This window comes from Chiloscyllium punctatum, chromosome 23 (assembly GCF_047496795.1).
Source record: "Chiloscyllium punctatum isolate Juve2018m chromosome 23, sChiPun1.3, whole genome shotgun sequence".
Classification (NCBI taxonomy): Eukaryota; Metazoa; Chordata; class Chondrichthyes; order Orectolobiformes; family Hemiscylliidae; genus Chiloscyllium; species Chiloscyllium punctatum.
In genome coordinates, this window is record NC_092761.1 from 61,551,060 (window position 1) to 61,567,146 (window position 16,087).

General features: G+C 44.3%; 1 protein-coding gene across 24 annotated transcripts in view; it reads left to right on the plus strand.

The window, feature by feature from the left end:
• Positions 1-16,087, plus strand: part of pknox2 (pbx/knotted 1 homeobox 2) — a 462,769-nt gene that overhangs the window by 441,110 nt on the left and 5,572 nt on the right. For all 24 annotated transcript variants that reach the window (XM_072593094.1, XM_072593109.1, XM_072593097.1 and 21 more), the window contains one exon: positions 4,442-4,518. In XM_072593094.1, the coding sequence (XP_072449195.1) occupies positions 4,442-4,518 (77 nt within the window). The remainder of the gene's footprint in view (positions 1-4,441; positions 4,519-16,087) is intronic.

The following is a 16,087-nucleotide window of genomic DNA, read 5'->3' on the forward strand; positions in this document are numbered from 1 at the left end:
GCCACACCCTGAATTCTCTCCTCATCAGCACCATGGGTGTGCCTATACTACGAGGACTGCAGCAATCAAACTGCTGGTTACCAGTACCAATACCTCAACGCCGTTGTGAACAAAGAATAATACAGCACAGGAACTAGCCCTTCAACCCTGCAAGTGTGCACTGCCTCATTTTGCCCTTCCATACTAAAACTGTCTTCACTTACAGGATCCATATCCCTCTATTCCCTTCCTATTCATGTATTTGTCCAGATGCTTGTTCAATACAGCCGCTATGTCTGCTTCCACCACTTCCTGTGGCAGCGTGCTGCTGGCTTTCACCACCCTGTGTGTGAAAATCTTGCCTCACACATCTATTTTAAACTTCCCCCTCCCCTCGAATCCCGAGCCTGTGTCCCCTAGTAATTGACCCCTCCACCCTGAGAAAAAAGCCTCTTACTTTCCACTCTATCATACCATTCACAATCTTGTACACTTCCATCGGGTTGCCCCTCAACCTCCTGTGTTCTGCTGAAAACAAGTCCAGTCTATTCAGCCTTTCTTCTTCGCTAAAATCCCCCATACCAGGCAGCATTCTGATAAACCTTTTCTGTACCCTCTCCAAAGCCTTCTGGTAGTACGGTGACCAGAACTGTACACAATATTCCAAGTGTGGCCTAACTGAAGTTCTATAAAGCTGCAGCATAACTTGTCTATCCTTTCAGTGAAGGCAAGCAAGTCAAGTCAACAAGTCAACATGGATTTAGTAAAGGGAGGTCATGCCTGACAAACCTGTTGGAATTTTTTGAAGAGGTAACAAGTAGGTTAGACCAGGGGAACCCAGTGGATGTGGTCTATCTGGACTTTCAAAAGGCCTTTGATAAGGTGCCACACGGGAGACTGCTGAGCAAGGTGAGGGCCCATGGTGTTCGAGGTGAGCTGCTGGGATGGATTGAGGATTGGCTATCTAACAGAAGGCAGAGAGTTGGGATAAAAGGTTCTTTTTCAGAACGGCAGCCGGTGACGAGCGGTGTCCCGCAGGGTTCGGTGCTGGGGCCACAGCTGTTCGCATTATATATTAATGATTTGGATGAGGGAACCGGGGGCATTCTAGCGAAGTTTGTCGATGATACAAAGTTAGGTAGACAGGCAGGTAGTACTGAGGAAGTGGGGAGGCTACAGAAGGATCTAGACAGGTTGGGAGAGTGGTCCAGGAAATGGCTGATGGAATTTAACGTGAGCAAGTGCGAGGTCTTGCACTTTGGCAAAAAGAATATAGGAATGGACTACTTTCTAAATGGTGAGAAACTTAATAAAGCCAAAGCACAAAGGGATCTGGGAGTGCTAGTCGAGGATTCTCGAAAGGTAAACATGCAGGTTGAGTCTGTGATTAAGAAAGCGAATGCAATGTTGTCTCTTATCTCAAGAGGGTTGGAATATAAAAGCAGAGATGTACTACTAAGACTTTATAAAGCTCTGGTTAGGCCCCATTTGGAGTACTGTGTCCAGTTTTGGTCCCCACACCTCAGGAAGGACATACTGGCACTGGAACGTGTCCAGCGGAGATTCACACGGATGATCCCTGGAATGACAGGTCTAGCATATGAGGAACGGCTGAGGATACTGGGATTGTATTCGTTGGAGTTTAGAAGATTAAGGGGAGATCTAATAGAGACGTACAAAATAATACATGGCTTTGAAAAGGTGGATGCTAGAAAATTGTTTCTGTTAGGCGAGGAGACTAGGACCCGTGGACACAGCCTTAGAATTAGAGGGGGTCATTTCAGAACGGAAATGCGGAGACATTTCTTCAGCCAGAGAGTGGTGGGCCTGTGGAATTCATTGCCACGGAGTGCAGTGGAAGCCGGGACGCTAAATGTCTTCAAGGCCGAGATTGATAGGTTCTTGTTGTCTAGAGGAATTAAGGACTACGGGGAGAACGCTGGCAAGTGGAGCTGAAATGCGCATCAGCCATGATTGAATGGCGGAGTGGACTCGATGGGCCGAATGGCCTTACTTCCACTCCTATGTCTTATGGTCTTATGGTCTTATAGGCCTTTTTTACTACCTTATCTACATGCGCTGCCACCTTCAGTGATCTATGGACCTGCACACCCAGATCCCTCTGCACATCAATACTCTTAAGTGTTCTGCTATTCACTGTATAATTTCCACCTGTACTTGACTTTCTAAAATGCATCACCTCACACTTGTCCAGATTAAACTTCATCTGCCGTTTTTCTGCCGATGCCTCTGAATACTCTGTATCCTGCCGTATCCTCTGACAGTCCTCCTCACTATCCTCAAATCCACCAATCTTTGTATTGTCCACAAACCTACTAATTAGACCAGCTGCATTTTCTACAGATCATTTATGTGGACGATGAACAGCAGATATCCCAGCACTGATCCCTGTGGAACACTACTAGTCACAGCCTCGGTTCTGAAAAGCATCCTTCCACCCTACCTTCTGTCTCTTATGACTCAGCCAGTCCCCGTATCCATCTTACCAGCTCACCCCGATACCATGTGACTTCACCTTTTGTACCAGTCTGGCATGAGGGACTTAGTCAAAGGCTTTACTGAAGCCCATGTGGATGACATCAACCGCTTTCCCTCATCAAACGTCTTCATCACCTCCTCGAAAGACTCGATCAAGTTAGTGAGGCATGACCTCCCCTACACAAAACCCTGCTGTCTATCGCTAATAAGTCTGTTTGTATCTAAACGCATACAGATCTTGTCCCTGGGAATCTTTTCCAATAATTTCCCTACCACCGAAGTGAGACTCCCGGTCTGTAATTTCCAGGATTATCCCTGCTATTCTTCCTAAACAGTGGGACGACATTGGCTATTCTCCAGTCCTCTGGGACCTCACCTGTGGCCAGAGAGGATACAAAGATGTCTGTCAATGCTCCAGCAATTTGTTCTTTTGCCTCCCTCAATATTCTGGGATAGATCCCATCAGGACCTGGGGACTTATCTACCTTGATATTTTTTAAGACTGACACCTCTTCCTTTCTAATAGCAACTTAGCTTATAAACTCGACACTCCCTTTCCTGATATCATCCTGAACCAATTCCTTCTCTTGATGAATACCGACATAAAATCCTCATTTTGGAGCTCACCTACTTCGTCTGGTTCCTCACAAAGATTCCCTCCTTGTCTTTGAGTGGCCCAACCCTTTCCCTGGCTACCCTCTTGCTTTTTATATATGTACAGAAAGCCTTGAGATTCTCCTTTATCCTGTTTGCTAATGACTTTTCATGCCTCCTTTTCACCCTTCTAATTCCTTGTTTAACTACTTTCATGATATACTTCAAGAGCTTCAGCAGTTCCCATCCTCCTAGATCTAATGTATGCTTCCTTTTTCTTCCTTACCAAGATCATCCAAGGTTCACGTAACTTGCCATACCGGTCCTTCATTCTCGCAGGAATGTGCCATTCCTGAAATCTCATCAACTGCTGTTTGAGATACTCCCACATGTCTGATGCAGATTTACCCTCAAACAGCTGCCTCCAATCAAAGTTCTCCACTTCCTGCCTAATATTGCTGTAGTTTGCCTTCCCCACCTTCACCCAAGGGCTGCTGTTATCCCTGTCCATGGGTAACGTAAAACTTAGTGTTATGGTCATTACCCCAGAAATGCACCCCCACTGAAACTTCACTCACTTGGTCAGCTCATTTCCCAAAACCAGGTCCAGTATTACCCTTCACTGGTTGGACTGTTTATATACTGTGTCAAGAATCCCTCCAGAATGTTCCTTACAAATTCTGCCCCTTCCAAACCCCTCACACATAGTGAATCTCAGACAATATAGGGGAAGTTATAATGACCCACCAGAGCAATCCTGCTGTTTCTACATCTTTCCAAAATCTGTCTACACATTCTGTCCTCTATTTTCCGCTGGTTGTCAGGGGCCTGTAGTATTCCCCCAGTATTGTGACTTCACCTCTCCTTTTTCTGAGTTCTCCCCATACTGCCTCACTGCATGAGTCCTCTGATGTATCCTCCCTCAGTACAGTTGTAAGGTACTCCTTTCTCAGCAATGCAACTCTCCCACCCTTTTTACCTCCCTTTCTATCACACCTGAAACATCTAAATCCTGGGAATGGGCATCATTTGCAGTAATTGCCAGCAACATCCACATCCCATGGAACCAGTAAAATAAATTGCATCTTCCCTAATGCCCAGGTAACTTCACAGTTAAGGTTGAATCGCGGACCCTTCTGGTGTGTTGACTCAGGGTGATTACTTTAATTTCTAAGGTTCTGCAGTACTCAGCTACGTCAGGGCTGCTGGTCTAGAGTGTAAACTGAAGCCAACTTGAGTAACATGTCCCCAGGGTGGCTTGGGGCAGCTGTGTTGTCTCCAGGATGAGTTTCTCTGTGAGAACTGGCAACTGCTGGGTCTGTAAATTGGTACAGCTGTTCTGATGGGAATGTTCTGTTTTTCTCTTCAGCATCCGTACCCAACAGAGGATGAGAAGAGACAGATAGCTGGACAAACCAGCCTCACGCTCTTACAGGTCAACAACTGGTAAGTGCTGTTTGAAATCTATGTGGAGAATCAGGGCTGCTTCTGAAGTATGTTTCGTTTCTAGCTGTGATTTAATGAGCCTGTCTGATCTTTCGAGAGGAGCGAACTGACAGTAGAGTAACGAGCTACGGGAGCTCATGAGGGACAAATCCTGGCCAGTAACTCAAGCCTGCAGAAGTTTAGCAATTCCCACTGAGCCATCTGAGAGCAGCTAATTCTGCACATAGTAGTAAAGGAACTTATACGTTGGCTCAGATTTCTGTACTTCAGTTACCAAATTTTAAAGAGCTTCAGCGAAGGAACAAGAATACATTGTGGAGCCAACTGAACAACATGGCTGCAGTTTACTTAGCTTGTCGCATTATCAATTGGAACTTAGTATATAGGGTTTTCACTCTCCTTTCTCTGACTAATAGAATCACATCTCCACTGTTTGGCCATCTTATTAACAACTAGAATTTTTATTTCAATGTGATAACTTGGGATGCAGCCATATACTTTAAATCTCGCATCTGCCACCATGTATGGTATCAATTAAAATTATACCTTTTTGTCTTAATTTTAAAACATCTTTCTTAGTAACAACTGGTGAACTATTTTTGGGAAATTAAGAATAATCTTCTGTCTCTGTGCTTTCAGCTGAGTTCACACCCAGTAATCTTGGGCATGGGGGATAATGTGAACAAAAGGCACGAAAAGGTCAAGGAACTGCCGATGCTGGAAAATCAGAAACAGAAATTGCTGGAAAAACTTAGCAGCACTAGCAGCACCTGTGGAGAGAAAGCAGGATTAATGTTTCGTGTTTGACCCATTCTAAAGAAGGGTCATTGGACACGAAACGTTAACTCTGCTTTCTCTCCCCAAATGCTGCCAGACCTGCTGAGTTCAAAAGGCAACTTGGCCAATTTCAGTCCGTTTAAATAATGCTTCAAATCAGGATTGCAAAAGTCAGCATGTTCCAAACTCATGACCACTATCACCAAGAAGGGCAGCAGACAGATGGGAACCTGCAGGTTCCCCTCCAAGCCACTCACCATCCTGGCTTAGAATTTTATCGCTGTTTCCCCAGTGTCACTGGGGTTAGTGGGTCTACTCACATCACATGGACTGCAGCAGTTCAAGAAAGCAATTCACCCACCTTCTCACGGGCAACGAGGGATGGGTACTAAACACAGCTGCAGCCAGCAATGTTCACATTCCATGAACAAATAGAAGCAAATAAATAAAATGAAGCGTTTCTGACTATGAAAGTGACAGACACAAGAGAGTATAATCTTACAAGTAGCGTAGGTCCGTTAAAGGTGAAACAAGAAGAACGTTTTCCACACAAAGGGAAATGAAGTCTCACAGAATCCCTACAGTGTGGAAACAGGCCATTTGACCCAACAAGTCCTCACTGACTCTCTGAAGAGTAACCCACCTGACCCTATTACTCTACATTTCCCCTGACTATTGCACCTAACCTACACATCCCTGAACACTACGGGCAATTTAGCATGGCCAATTCACCTGACCTGCACATCTTTGGATATTGGGAGGAAACCGGAGCACCTGGAGGAAACCCACACAGACACGGGGAGAATGTGCTAACTCCACACAAACAGTTGCCCAAGGCTGGAATCGAACCCGGGTCTCTGGAGTGTGAGATTGGTGGGTTTGTTGGGTGTGGCTATCAAAGGGGTCAGAGCAATGACAGAGAGTGAAACTGAGCTGCCGACCAGCCAAGATACAATTCAAAAGATGAAGCAGACTCGAGAGCTGAATACCACCCATTCTTATACTTAAGAAGATGCACAAATTGCAGACTGTTCACCGCCAAGCTGAAGTCCCTGAGGCAGTTACTCCTCACTGGCGCATGGGGAGATGTGGACAGACTGACTTCATTTATCCAGTTCCTGGAGATATTTTCCCAATGCCTTACTCACTGGTAGTTATCTGTCCTGGTCTGTGCTGTTCCTCCCGTGACTGAACCATATTTGGCACATCACTCCATATCATTAACAATACGCCTTCTCCTTAGACTGGCGCATCACCGTGACAATGGCGCTGCCTGGCACAAACCACGCAAGGAGTTAATAGAAAGTGATTCTGCTGGTAGTGGATCATGAGCCATTTTGACAGAAAGCTTATTGAATGTGCTGCAGCCAACCTGGCTCTAAGGCATCCACCACCGCCTGGGGTTAAAAGGAAAGTGACAGACAAAGTGAGCCTTGTGTAAGGGCCTGCTACAGTTCAGCTGTTCACTGAGCAGAGAATCCAAGGCACAGCAGGCCCTATCCCTGTGGAAGAATTCAGCCATTATCCCTGCTTTTAGCCCTGGCTTTATGGTGAAGTGGAACAGATAGATTTAGGGAGGTGGGAGGGAGGCAGAAACAAAGGGACACTTTACGGTCAAATTAAGCTGAGCACTGTGGTTCACTCCTACCCACACAGTGCATTGAAAGTGGTTGGCCCAGTGATAGCCTCCAACGGAAATAATTTCAGATATCTCTTTTGAGAAAGAGAAAACTGTGCTGAGAGTGTTCTGCAGACAGACGTTGTCCAGACCACAGGCATTTCAGAGGCTGCTCCAATCCAAGGAATATCCTGCAGTAATCCCCAGGTTATCCCCAATCAAAGGTGACTGCGTGTTGCTGGGATGCCTGGTTACCGGGTTGTCATTACCCTAAATCGTGGTTAAACTAATCTAACCGTATTTTCCATTTATTTTGGCGAAACTGTGGACACTGTAGTTGATGATGTGTCTATCAATCAGGAGGATGTTCAACTTGCAGGTTAGCTTGGCCTATCATCCCTCAAAATGATCTGCTGCTTGTGTATCAGAAGATTCTTTGTCACTGCTGCAGTCTCACATTCCTTTATGACCACCATTCACCTTCACTCTCTCCCCCTCTTCACCATTGCGTTCCCCCTCACCCCATCTGAACCGTCTTTCCAACTTTCACCCTCCTCCCCCTCCCCCACCTGCACCGTCATCTCCCTCCCTGCCTGCAGTCCCTTCCCCCTCCCCCACCTACACTGTCATCTCTCTCCCTGCCTGCAGTCCCTTGCCCCTGTCCTGCCTTCACTTTCTTCACCCAGCCACTCCAGGCTTCGCGCTCTCTTCCCTCACCTCCCCCTCACCTCACTGACCTCCATTTCTTGCCTTCATACTCACTCTGTTCAAAGTCATTCCTTCCACACACACACACCTCCCAGCTCTGTTTTATTACTAATTTTGACATTTTCCTGTTTACTATTATTATATCCATCAGATTGAGTTGCAGCCATTGAGTTATTTAATATCATGTTCTATTCACAGTTCACTAAACCTCTTTACTCATTATCACTTGAAGCCTGTGATCAATTCTAATCAAACTTTTTGAGCCGAAAAGCTAAAGGCCTCATCTGGTGTATTGGAGAACAATGCATGTCACTTTTGGCCAATTTGAGAATATTTCTTTTGTCTCAGCTCAGCTTTCCACCTTCAAACTACTTCAAGCCCAAATCCAGGGGAAGCAGTTTCAGCTGGCAGTTACTGTGGGGAATTTCCTCAGATTTATTTGAAAATAAAAGATGGCTCGTCAGTCGACGAAGTATGTTTGGATTGTAGTCACAGTTGCAATGCTGGAAACGGCAGAAGCCATTGTGTGCACAGCAGGATCCCACAAACTGAAATGTGACTGTAACCAGTTTTAGTGATCCTGATTCGGAGGTTACTATTGTCTTTAACCCCTGGGGAGAGAACTTCCCTGCTCCTCATCCCACACTGGCATGGTGTTTGTTGTGACCTTCCCAGCTGAACAGACTGGTTTTCGAATTAACATCACTGGAAATCAGACAGTGAATGACGTTCTGGTCCCCTCATTCTGTGTCTAATTCCTAAGTAACTCTTAACATAAACTCTTTTAGGGCAGATGCGAGCTGCCTTTCAAAAATGTAGCCAACCCATAATCAACTTCTCCTTTTCCAAGTGCTCACTTCCTGTGTCCTCAAATGGAAGCAGTAACCTTCCAGTTACTGACCTTGAACTCACTGATGGGACAGGTGGCTTGTGTGTTCCCTATTTATGTGAATTGAATTGCTGTTTTCCAAAAACTTTTCCAAAATCCAGGGAAGTTTGAACATTATAATCGAAGGTCTCATTTCTTTAATACCCAGTTGGAAGTGTGATGTGGCTCATGCCAATTTGATCATTTTATACTTCATAACTTCTCTTTCTCTTTGTTTCCGTCCTTCACTAATTTCTAGCACAAGTCACACACACAGACATTTTTATGTAATATTTAAATCCTCTTATTTCTGTTTATCCATGTCACGCTGGATGAAGGAGGTGGGTGCATAAAGGTGTCCATCATGGATTGTAGTGGGCAACTTTGGTGAATGACAAGGGCAATGAGTTATGTTCTTCGAGGAGAAAGTGAGGACTGGAGATGCTGCAGATCAGAGCTGAAAATGTGTTGCTGGAAAAGCGCAGCAGGTCAGGCAGCATCCAAGGAGCAGGAGAATCGACGTTTCGGGCATGAGCCCTGAAGAAGGGCTCCTTGGATGCTGCCTGACTTGCTGCGCTTTTCCAGCAACACATTTTCAGCAATGGGTTATGTTGTCAACTATGATTGGACAGGTCCCTAGTTTAATCACATGACCTCATGTCATGAGTCTCCTAACATGTCAGCCTTATGGTACAGCACCTTCACTCACCAATTGGGTAGTGAATATGATGATCGGTTCTTTATTGGATAACATTTATTCATCAAATGACATTTATTAATCCCTTGTCCCCCACCTCCAATGTTGTTCCTAGGGATCAACAAAACAGCATTCACAGTCAATCAATAAAATGCCCATTATTCTAACACAATGATTTTTCTTCAATTTCCGGAGACTCTGGGGCAACTTGGGAGAGTTGGCAATCCAGAAAATAGATATAGGCCATTCAGCCCTCAACGCTGTTCAGCCCTTGATTTTTCTGTCCCTTTATGCTTTCTTGTGTGACTGAGCGTATTGTGCAGTAGGCTAGAAACAGTCCTTTCACCACTGCGAGCTGCAATCTGGACCTGGACTAATGGCATCAACGATTCCCTTGTCTTTTGGCAGGCCAGGTCTGAAGTGAACTGTTTGGACAGTTTGAGCCCAGTTCTGTGCAGAATTGACACTAAAGCTGTCAGTTTCTGAGCACAGGTGAGCTGGGAGTGCCAAATACCCTCCCACCTCCTTCCATCACACTTGACTTCATGAACATATGATGCAGCAGGATATAGCAAAAGGGAAGCTCAGCGTATGAGCAGGATCCACTGGGCCACACTTTACGACAGAATTATTTGGCTCAGGGTTCTGTCTGGGATAGTATTGCTGCATATTTACCTCTCACTGTGGAAAGTTCACAGTGAGGGTAATATGACACTAACTAGAATTACTTCAAGGCTAGTGGTTTGTATCCTTAAACACAATGCATGCAACATGATTACCACAATTAAACCAATTTATGTTTAAAATAAAACACTGATGTCATGCTGCAGGATCAGGTGACATCTAAGATTACATTAGATTTTACATCAGAGAAGTTGTGCTCATTACTGGCTTTTTGATGATTTACAAGACTGCAGTGACCTGTGAAACACAAATCCCAGAAATAATTTAACGATTTAGCCTGTCAGTGTATTAAATGGTCCTTCACTGCATTCTTTCTGTCCCACCGTTCTTTATTTCAATAATATTACAGAGATAAACTTTGTGAGGAAACACAAATGGATTAATAAGTGCTTTTCCAGCTTTTCCCAAAAAAAAGTGCTTCACTGTTTCTGAGAACTTTCTGGAAAATTCCTGTCGACATTCTGTGTCCATAGGGTGTCATTAACCAACCGAGGCTCACACAGCACTGAATGACTGACTGGGCCAGCGTTATGTTCCAGTGCGGTGCTGCCATCTTGAGGCAGGAAATGTTGAAATAAAAACAGAAAGTGAGAGGGAAACCCAGCAGGTCTAACACTGTATGTAGAGAGGGACAGCAAGTTAGCATTAAAGGTTGAAACATATCCTGGCTTCGGTGATCAAATTGCAACACAAAAGGGCAACTGCTGAATCCCAAGCTTCAAAGGCTAATTGGGTGAAACAGCTCTGATTTTTTTGTTGTTGAATTGCTAGACGTTATCAATAATCATACTGTATGGGCAATAAACGCAGTCATACAAAAGTAAAATGCAGTGTACATACGAATTCTGAAACAGGATAGCAAAACACAACGATGCTCAGTGTCAATCATTTCCAGCACTTTCTGGTTTTTACATAACTCATTGTAGTAATATGGTACTTGCTCTTTAATGTCAGCTGTGGCTCATTTTCAGTCAGAGGCTAGAGGACAAAATCTTAATATTCCCCCGCAGTCCTGATGAAGCTCTGCATTGTTGGAGGTGCTGTCATCTGATAAATAAATAAACCACGTCCTGTCTGACTTGCCAAGTCCAGATTGTCATTGAATCCCTACAGTGTGGGAACAGGCCCTTTGGCCCAACCAGTCCACACCGACCCTCCGAAGAGTAACCCACCCAGGCCCATTTCCCTCTGACTAATGCACTGAACACTGTGGGAAATTTAGTATGACCAATTCACCTAAGCTGCACATTTTTGGACTCGGGGGGGAATCCGGAGCACCTGGAGGGAACCCAGGCAGACACTGGGAGAATGTGCAAACTCCACACAGTTGAAAAATGTGGTGCTGGTAAAACACAGCAGGCCAGGCAGCATCCGAGGGGCAGGAGAATCGACGTTTCGGGCATAAGCCCTTCTTCAGGAATGAGGCTGGTGTGCCAAGCGGGCTGAGATAAAAGGTAGGAGGGGAGGGAATTCGGGGAAGGGGCACTGGGAATACGATAGGTGGAAGGAGGTGAGGGTGATAGGCTGGAGAGCGGGTGGGCGCGGAGAGGTCGGGAAAAAGATTGCAGGTCAAGAGGGCGGTGCTGAATCCGGGGGTTGGGACTGAGATAAGATGGGGGGAGGGGAATTTAGGAAGCTGGAGCAATCTACATTCACCCACACAGAGGATGAGAATGTACAAACTCCACACAGACAGTCACTCGAGGCCAGATTCGAACCCGGGTCCCCGGTGCTCTGAGCCACCGTACTGTCTGTATGAAGGATGCCTTGGAGTAAGTTCCACGTGGAGCAGGGTAACTCTGCTTGATGCTTTGGTCTGTATTTATCCCTCAGCCAATGCTGCTTAAAAAAACACATTCCTGTTAAAAGGATGTATTTAATATATTACAAAAGTATTTACATTAATTATAAAGCACTTTATGACATTTTAGGGCAATATGGTGGCTCAGTGGTTAGCACTGCTGCCTCACAGTACCGGGCTCCTGGGTTTGATTCCAGCCTTGGGTGACTGTCTGTGTGGAGTTTGCACATTCTCCCCGTGTCTGTGTGGGTTTCCTCTGGGTGCTCTGGTTTCCTCCCTCAGTCGAAAGACGTACAGGCTGGGTGGACTGGACATCCTAAATTGCCCATAGTGTCCAGGATGTGTGAGTTAGCTATGGGAAATGAAAGGGTATGGGGGAAAAAAGGGGTGGATCTGGATGATATGCTCTTGATTTAAACTTGATGGGCCAAATGACCAACCTCCACATGTAAGGATTCTATGGAATTTTAAAGTTACAGCATCTTGATGTCTTACATAATTGCACTTTCTATTTTGTATGTACTTTTTTAAAAAATAATTTTTTGTGCTCTATGTGCCACTCATCAGCCAATATGCAAGGCAGAGGTTGAGAGAAATGAATTTAGTCAGAGTTATTAGGATGCAGAATGCTCCAATAGAAGGAGAATTAATAACAGCTTGTTTTCCTCTTTAAAAATGGATAAAAAGTGAGAAATTGAAAGAGCTGTGGGGCGAAGAGAAGAGTGGGGAGTGGACCAAGTGGAGAGTCCTTTCAAAGTACAATCATTGCTAAATGTTTTTTGTAGCGCAGTCAGATTGAACATACCGTATATTAGCAAAATGAGCCACAGCTGACATTAAAGAGTATATATGTATTACTATACTAGCCTGATGGCCCAATGGGTGCAGAAAGTAATATCTCACCCCTGAACTGTCCACCCCCAGCTCTTCACTCCTCCCCCACTACACTCTCCGAGAAAATCTCCTTGCTAGAGTTCAGTCATTCCACCTTCCATCAACCTTGTCCTTCTCTTTTAAAAGTATAAGTTACCTCACGTGTCTATTTTGTTTTGATCAATTACAGTATTCTATTTTAGCTTAAGTGAAACTACGGCAGCAGCTGAACTTGCCAGTTGCGGCCTGTTGCCCTGGTGACAGGTAGCTATTAACAATAGGTGTGCACCGCGTTTGAAGCTGCTTCAAGGTTGTTTACGATTGTGGAAATTGTAGTCAAAGAGGGAGTCTCAACTCCCTGTGTTAAACTACAAAAAAAATCAGAACTATGTTTATTTCAGTACACCCACGTCAGTCAACCTTTATCCATTGTGCATTGTGACTCTGTCTAATGTGTTGATAAGCTTCTATTGCATGGGCTGTTATGATTAGATTCCCTACAGTGTGGAAACAGGCCCTTTGGTCCAACCAGTCCACACTGACCCTCCGAACAGTAACCCACCCAGACCCATTTCCCTCTGACTAAGGCACCTACCATTATGGGCAATTTAGCATGGCCAATTCACCTGATCTGCACATCTTTGGACTGTGGGAGGAAACCGGAGCACACGGAGGAAACCCATGCAGACACTGGGAGAACGTGCAGACTCCACACAGATAGTCACCCAAGGCTGGAATCGAACCTGGGACCCTGGTGCTGTGAGGCAGCAGTGCTAACCACTGAGTAACTGTGCTGCCCTATATGGAAATGAAACCACTAAGATAGCAGTTGACCGCCCCTTTATTTGAGATTTTTTTTGAGACTGTCCCACTGGTTAAATAAGTAAATATACCCTGAACTCTGATACTGAGCCAAAAAGATCAGAATGCTCTCCAATTAAACCCTGATCTGTATTCAATTAACTGATACGTTATTAGCTGCTGTGACTTCAGCTGTCAAGTCCCATGCTGTGGAATTCAATCTCTTAACCTATTCATCTCTTCCCTTCTCGTTGTTAAGATCTCCTGCTTAAAAATCGTTTCTTCAAGTTAATCCAGTGTTCCTTTTGTTTCCTTTACCTGTATAAAGCACCTGGCTGCTTTTATTGCCTTGAGTTTAAAAGACATTCATTGTTGGTCGGTCTTTGCAAACACCATTCAAAGAATTTTTTACAGATTCCCTCAGCATTCCTATACTAAGGAGGCATCTAAATCTGAATTGCTGCTCTGGATCTCATTTGCTGTGCTGAGATAGTGCTTCATGTCTGATTGCAGGAGGCAAATCTCCTGCTTTACTCAAGCAACTTGGCTTTACCATTCACACAGTGTCATCAGGACCATTTATCAAATTACTGCAGACAGAACATTGAGCTTGGGCTCAGTTTCTGCCCCTTCTGAATTGCAACCACATAATCAAGAACTAACCTGGAGCCTAGAGAAATGTTCACTTCCTCCAAAGTATTAGTGTGTTCATGTTACTTTGCTATGTAATATTCTTTGGGCTTTGCTCTCTCTGATTAGCATGACTCTCTTCAATCTCCCTTGCACCATTTTTATTTTGTTTCCCTGCCTTTTGTGCTGTACCTATTAGCTTTCATCATCTCCTTCTTAGCTTTACCCTTGATTTGGCTCACCCATTATTTCCGATGATTTCTCCACCTAATCCCCAATTATCGTATATTTTCTTTCTTACTGTTTCCCTCACTTTCTTTTCACTCTTTTCTTCTCTTGCCCCTAGTTCTCTCTTCCTCTCCATCCCTTCACCCTTTGACTCTTTGTAGTTTTTGGCTTTCTCCCTCTCTTTATCTTCTCCCTTCTTCCACCAACCTACCTTTTCTCCTTCCCTCCTGATTTTCAACCACTTTCTGTTTAACCTCCACCCTTCTTTCATCTACCAGACCTGCCCTCTTGTATTCTTCTCCCCTTGGTCCCCATTTCTCTCCACACTTCATACTTGTGTACTGTTTATACTGCGTCTCTACTGAGTGTAATACAGCCAACTTTTGAATTTGACCTTAATTTCGCACAAGCCTTTTTTTTTGTGCTTGACTGTCTGATTGAAGTTAATAAAGTGTGTCAGGTGATGGTAGGATTTTGCGTTATGCAATAACTTTTTCAATCCATCTCCAGCTTAGCTTTGGAAACTTTCAGTTGTATTTAACACTTTTTCAGGCAGCTTATTAATGATTAAAGAAACAGTCGGTGCAGAAGCTGCAATAAGGATTGCACTCTGTGGAGCCTAAACTCTCTCAAAAGAGCAGAACGGGGAAGAGTGAAATCGCCCCAGAGTTTGATCTGGTGACGAAAATAAATCAAAACCTCAACAATTCGTTGCCTCGATTTGAGAAATTGACTTTAATGGGAACTATGACTGATGCCTTCTTAAAAACAAAGTAGTTAGATGGTGGGGTCAGCAGATGTCGAACTTTCCAGATGGAAACACTCTCATCCAGTCCAAACCTAAGCAAGCCACGAGATCTGTGTCTTGTCTCGGCTATGTCCCAGATAATTTGTACCTGGGATTCGATGTTAAAAGCACAGAGGTATGTGGATAAAAAAAAAACTTCAGTTTAAACAGGAAGAAAAGTTGTGAATGATTTCACAAAAGAATACACTGGAATCCTATATGACTATAGAAAGGTAGGAATTATTGGTTGCAAATCTCCTTGAATTGCAGAATCCATTGATTACTTTGACTTCTCAAACACTATTTCTGAGCCGCTTTCGCCTCTGATTTGATTTGATTTATTGATTGTTGTTACATGTACCGAGTTACAGTGAAAAGTGTTGATTTATGTGCTTTACAGCCAGATCATACCATACAAAGTGCATCAGGGTAACAGAACAAAGTGCAGAATACAGTGTTACTGCCGCAGATAAGGTGCAGAGAGAGAGATCAGGATTAACGTTTGGGAGGTCCAATCGAAAGTCTGATAACAGTGGGGAAGAAGCAGTTCTTCAATCTGCAGCAGAAACCTACTCCTGTTTCTCTTAACCTCCAGTTTTGAATCACAGCACAACATATAAGGAGGTCATTTGACCCATCATGTGTACCAGCTCTCCCAATAAGCAATTCACTTAATGCCTTCCTCCCCACAACCCCATACATTGATCCTTGTCAAATGAATATCTAAATCCCTTTAGATTGCTTCAATTGAACTGGCTCCAACACACTGTCAGGCAGTACATTCCAGACTTTAGACACACTCTCTGTGTGGAAATAAATTATTTCTGATATTGCTTTTGACTGTTCCTGTGTAGTTCTGCACCATTCACCCTCCATAAATTTCAACTCGTCTCTGTAAACACTGCCTCTTGGATCCTAAATAACCCTCAATCCCATTCACCCATATTCCCTCTGCTTTGCAATGGTTTTCAGTCCACTAGCAGCTTGAATTTAAAATTCTCATCATCCTTTTCAAGTATCTCTATGGCCTTCATATGCACCCACCCCTCGCATCTCTCTGTCACTCTGCACCCTGATGCCTCTCCAGCTCTGGACCT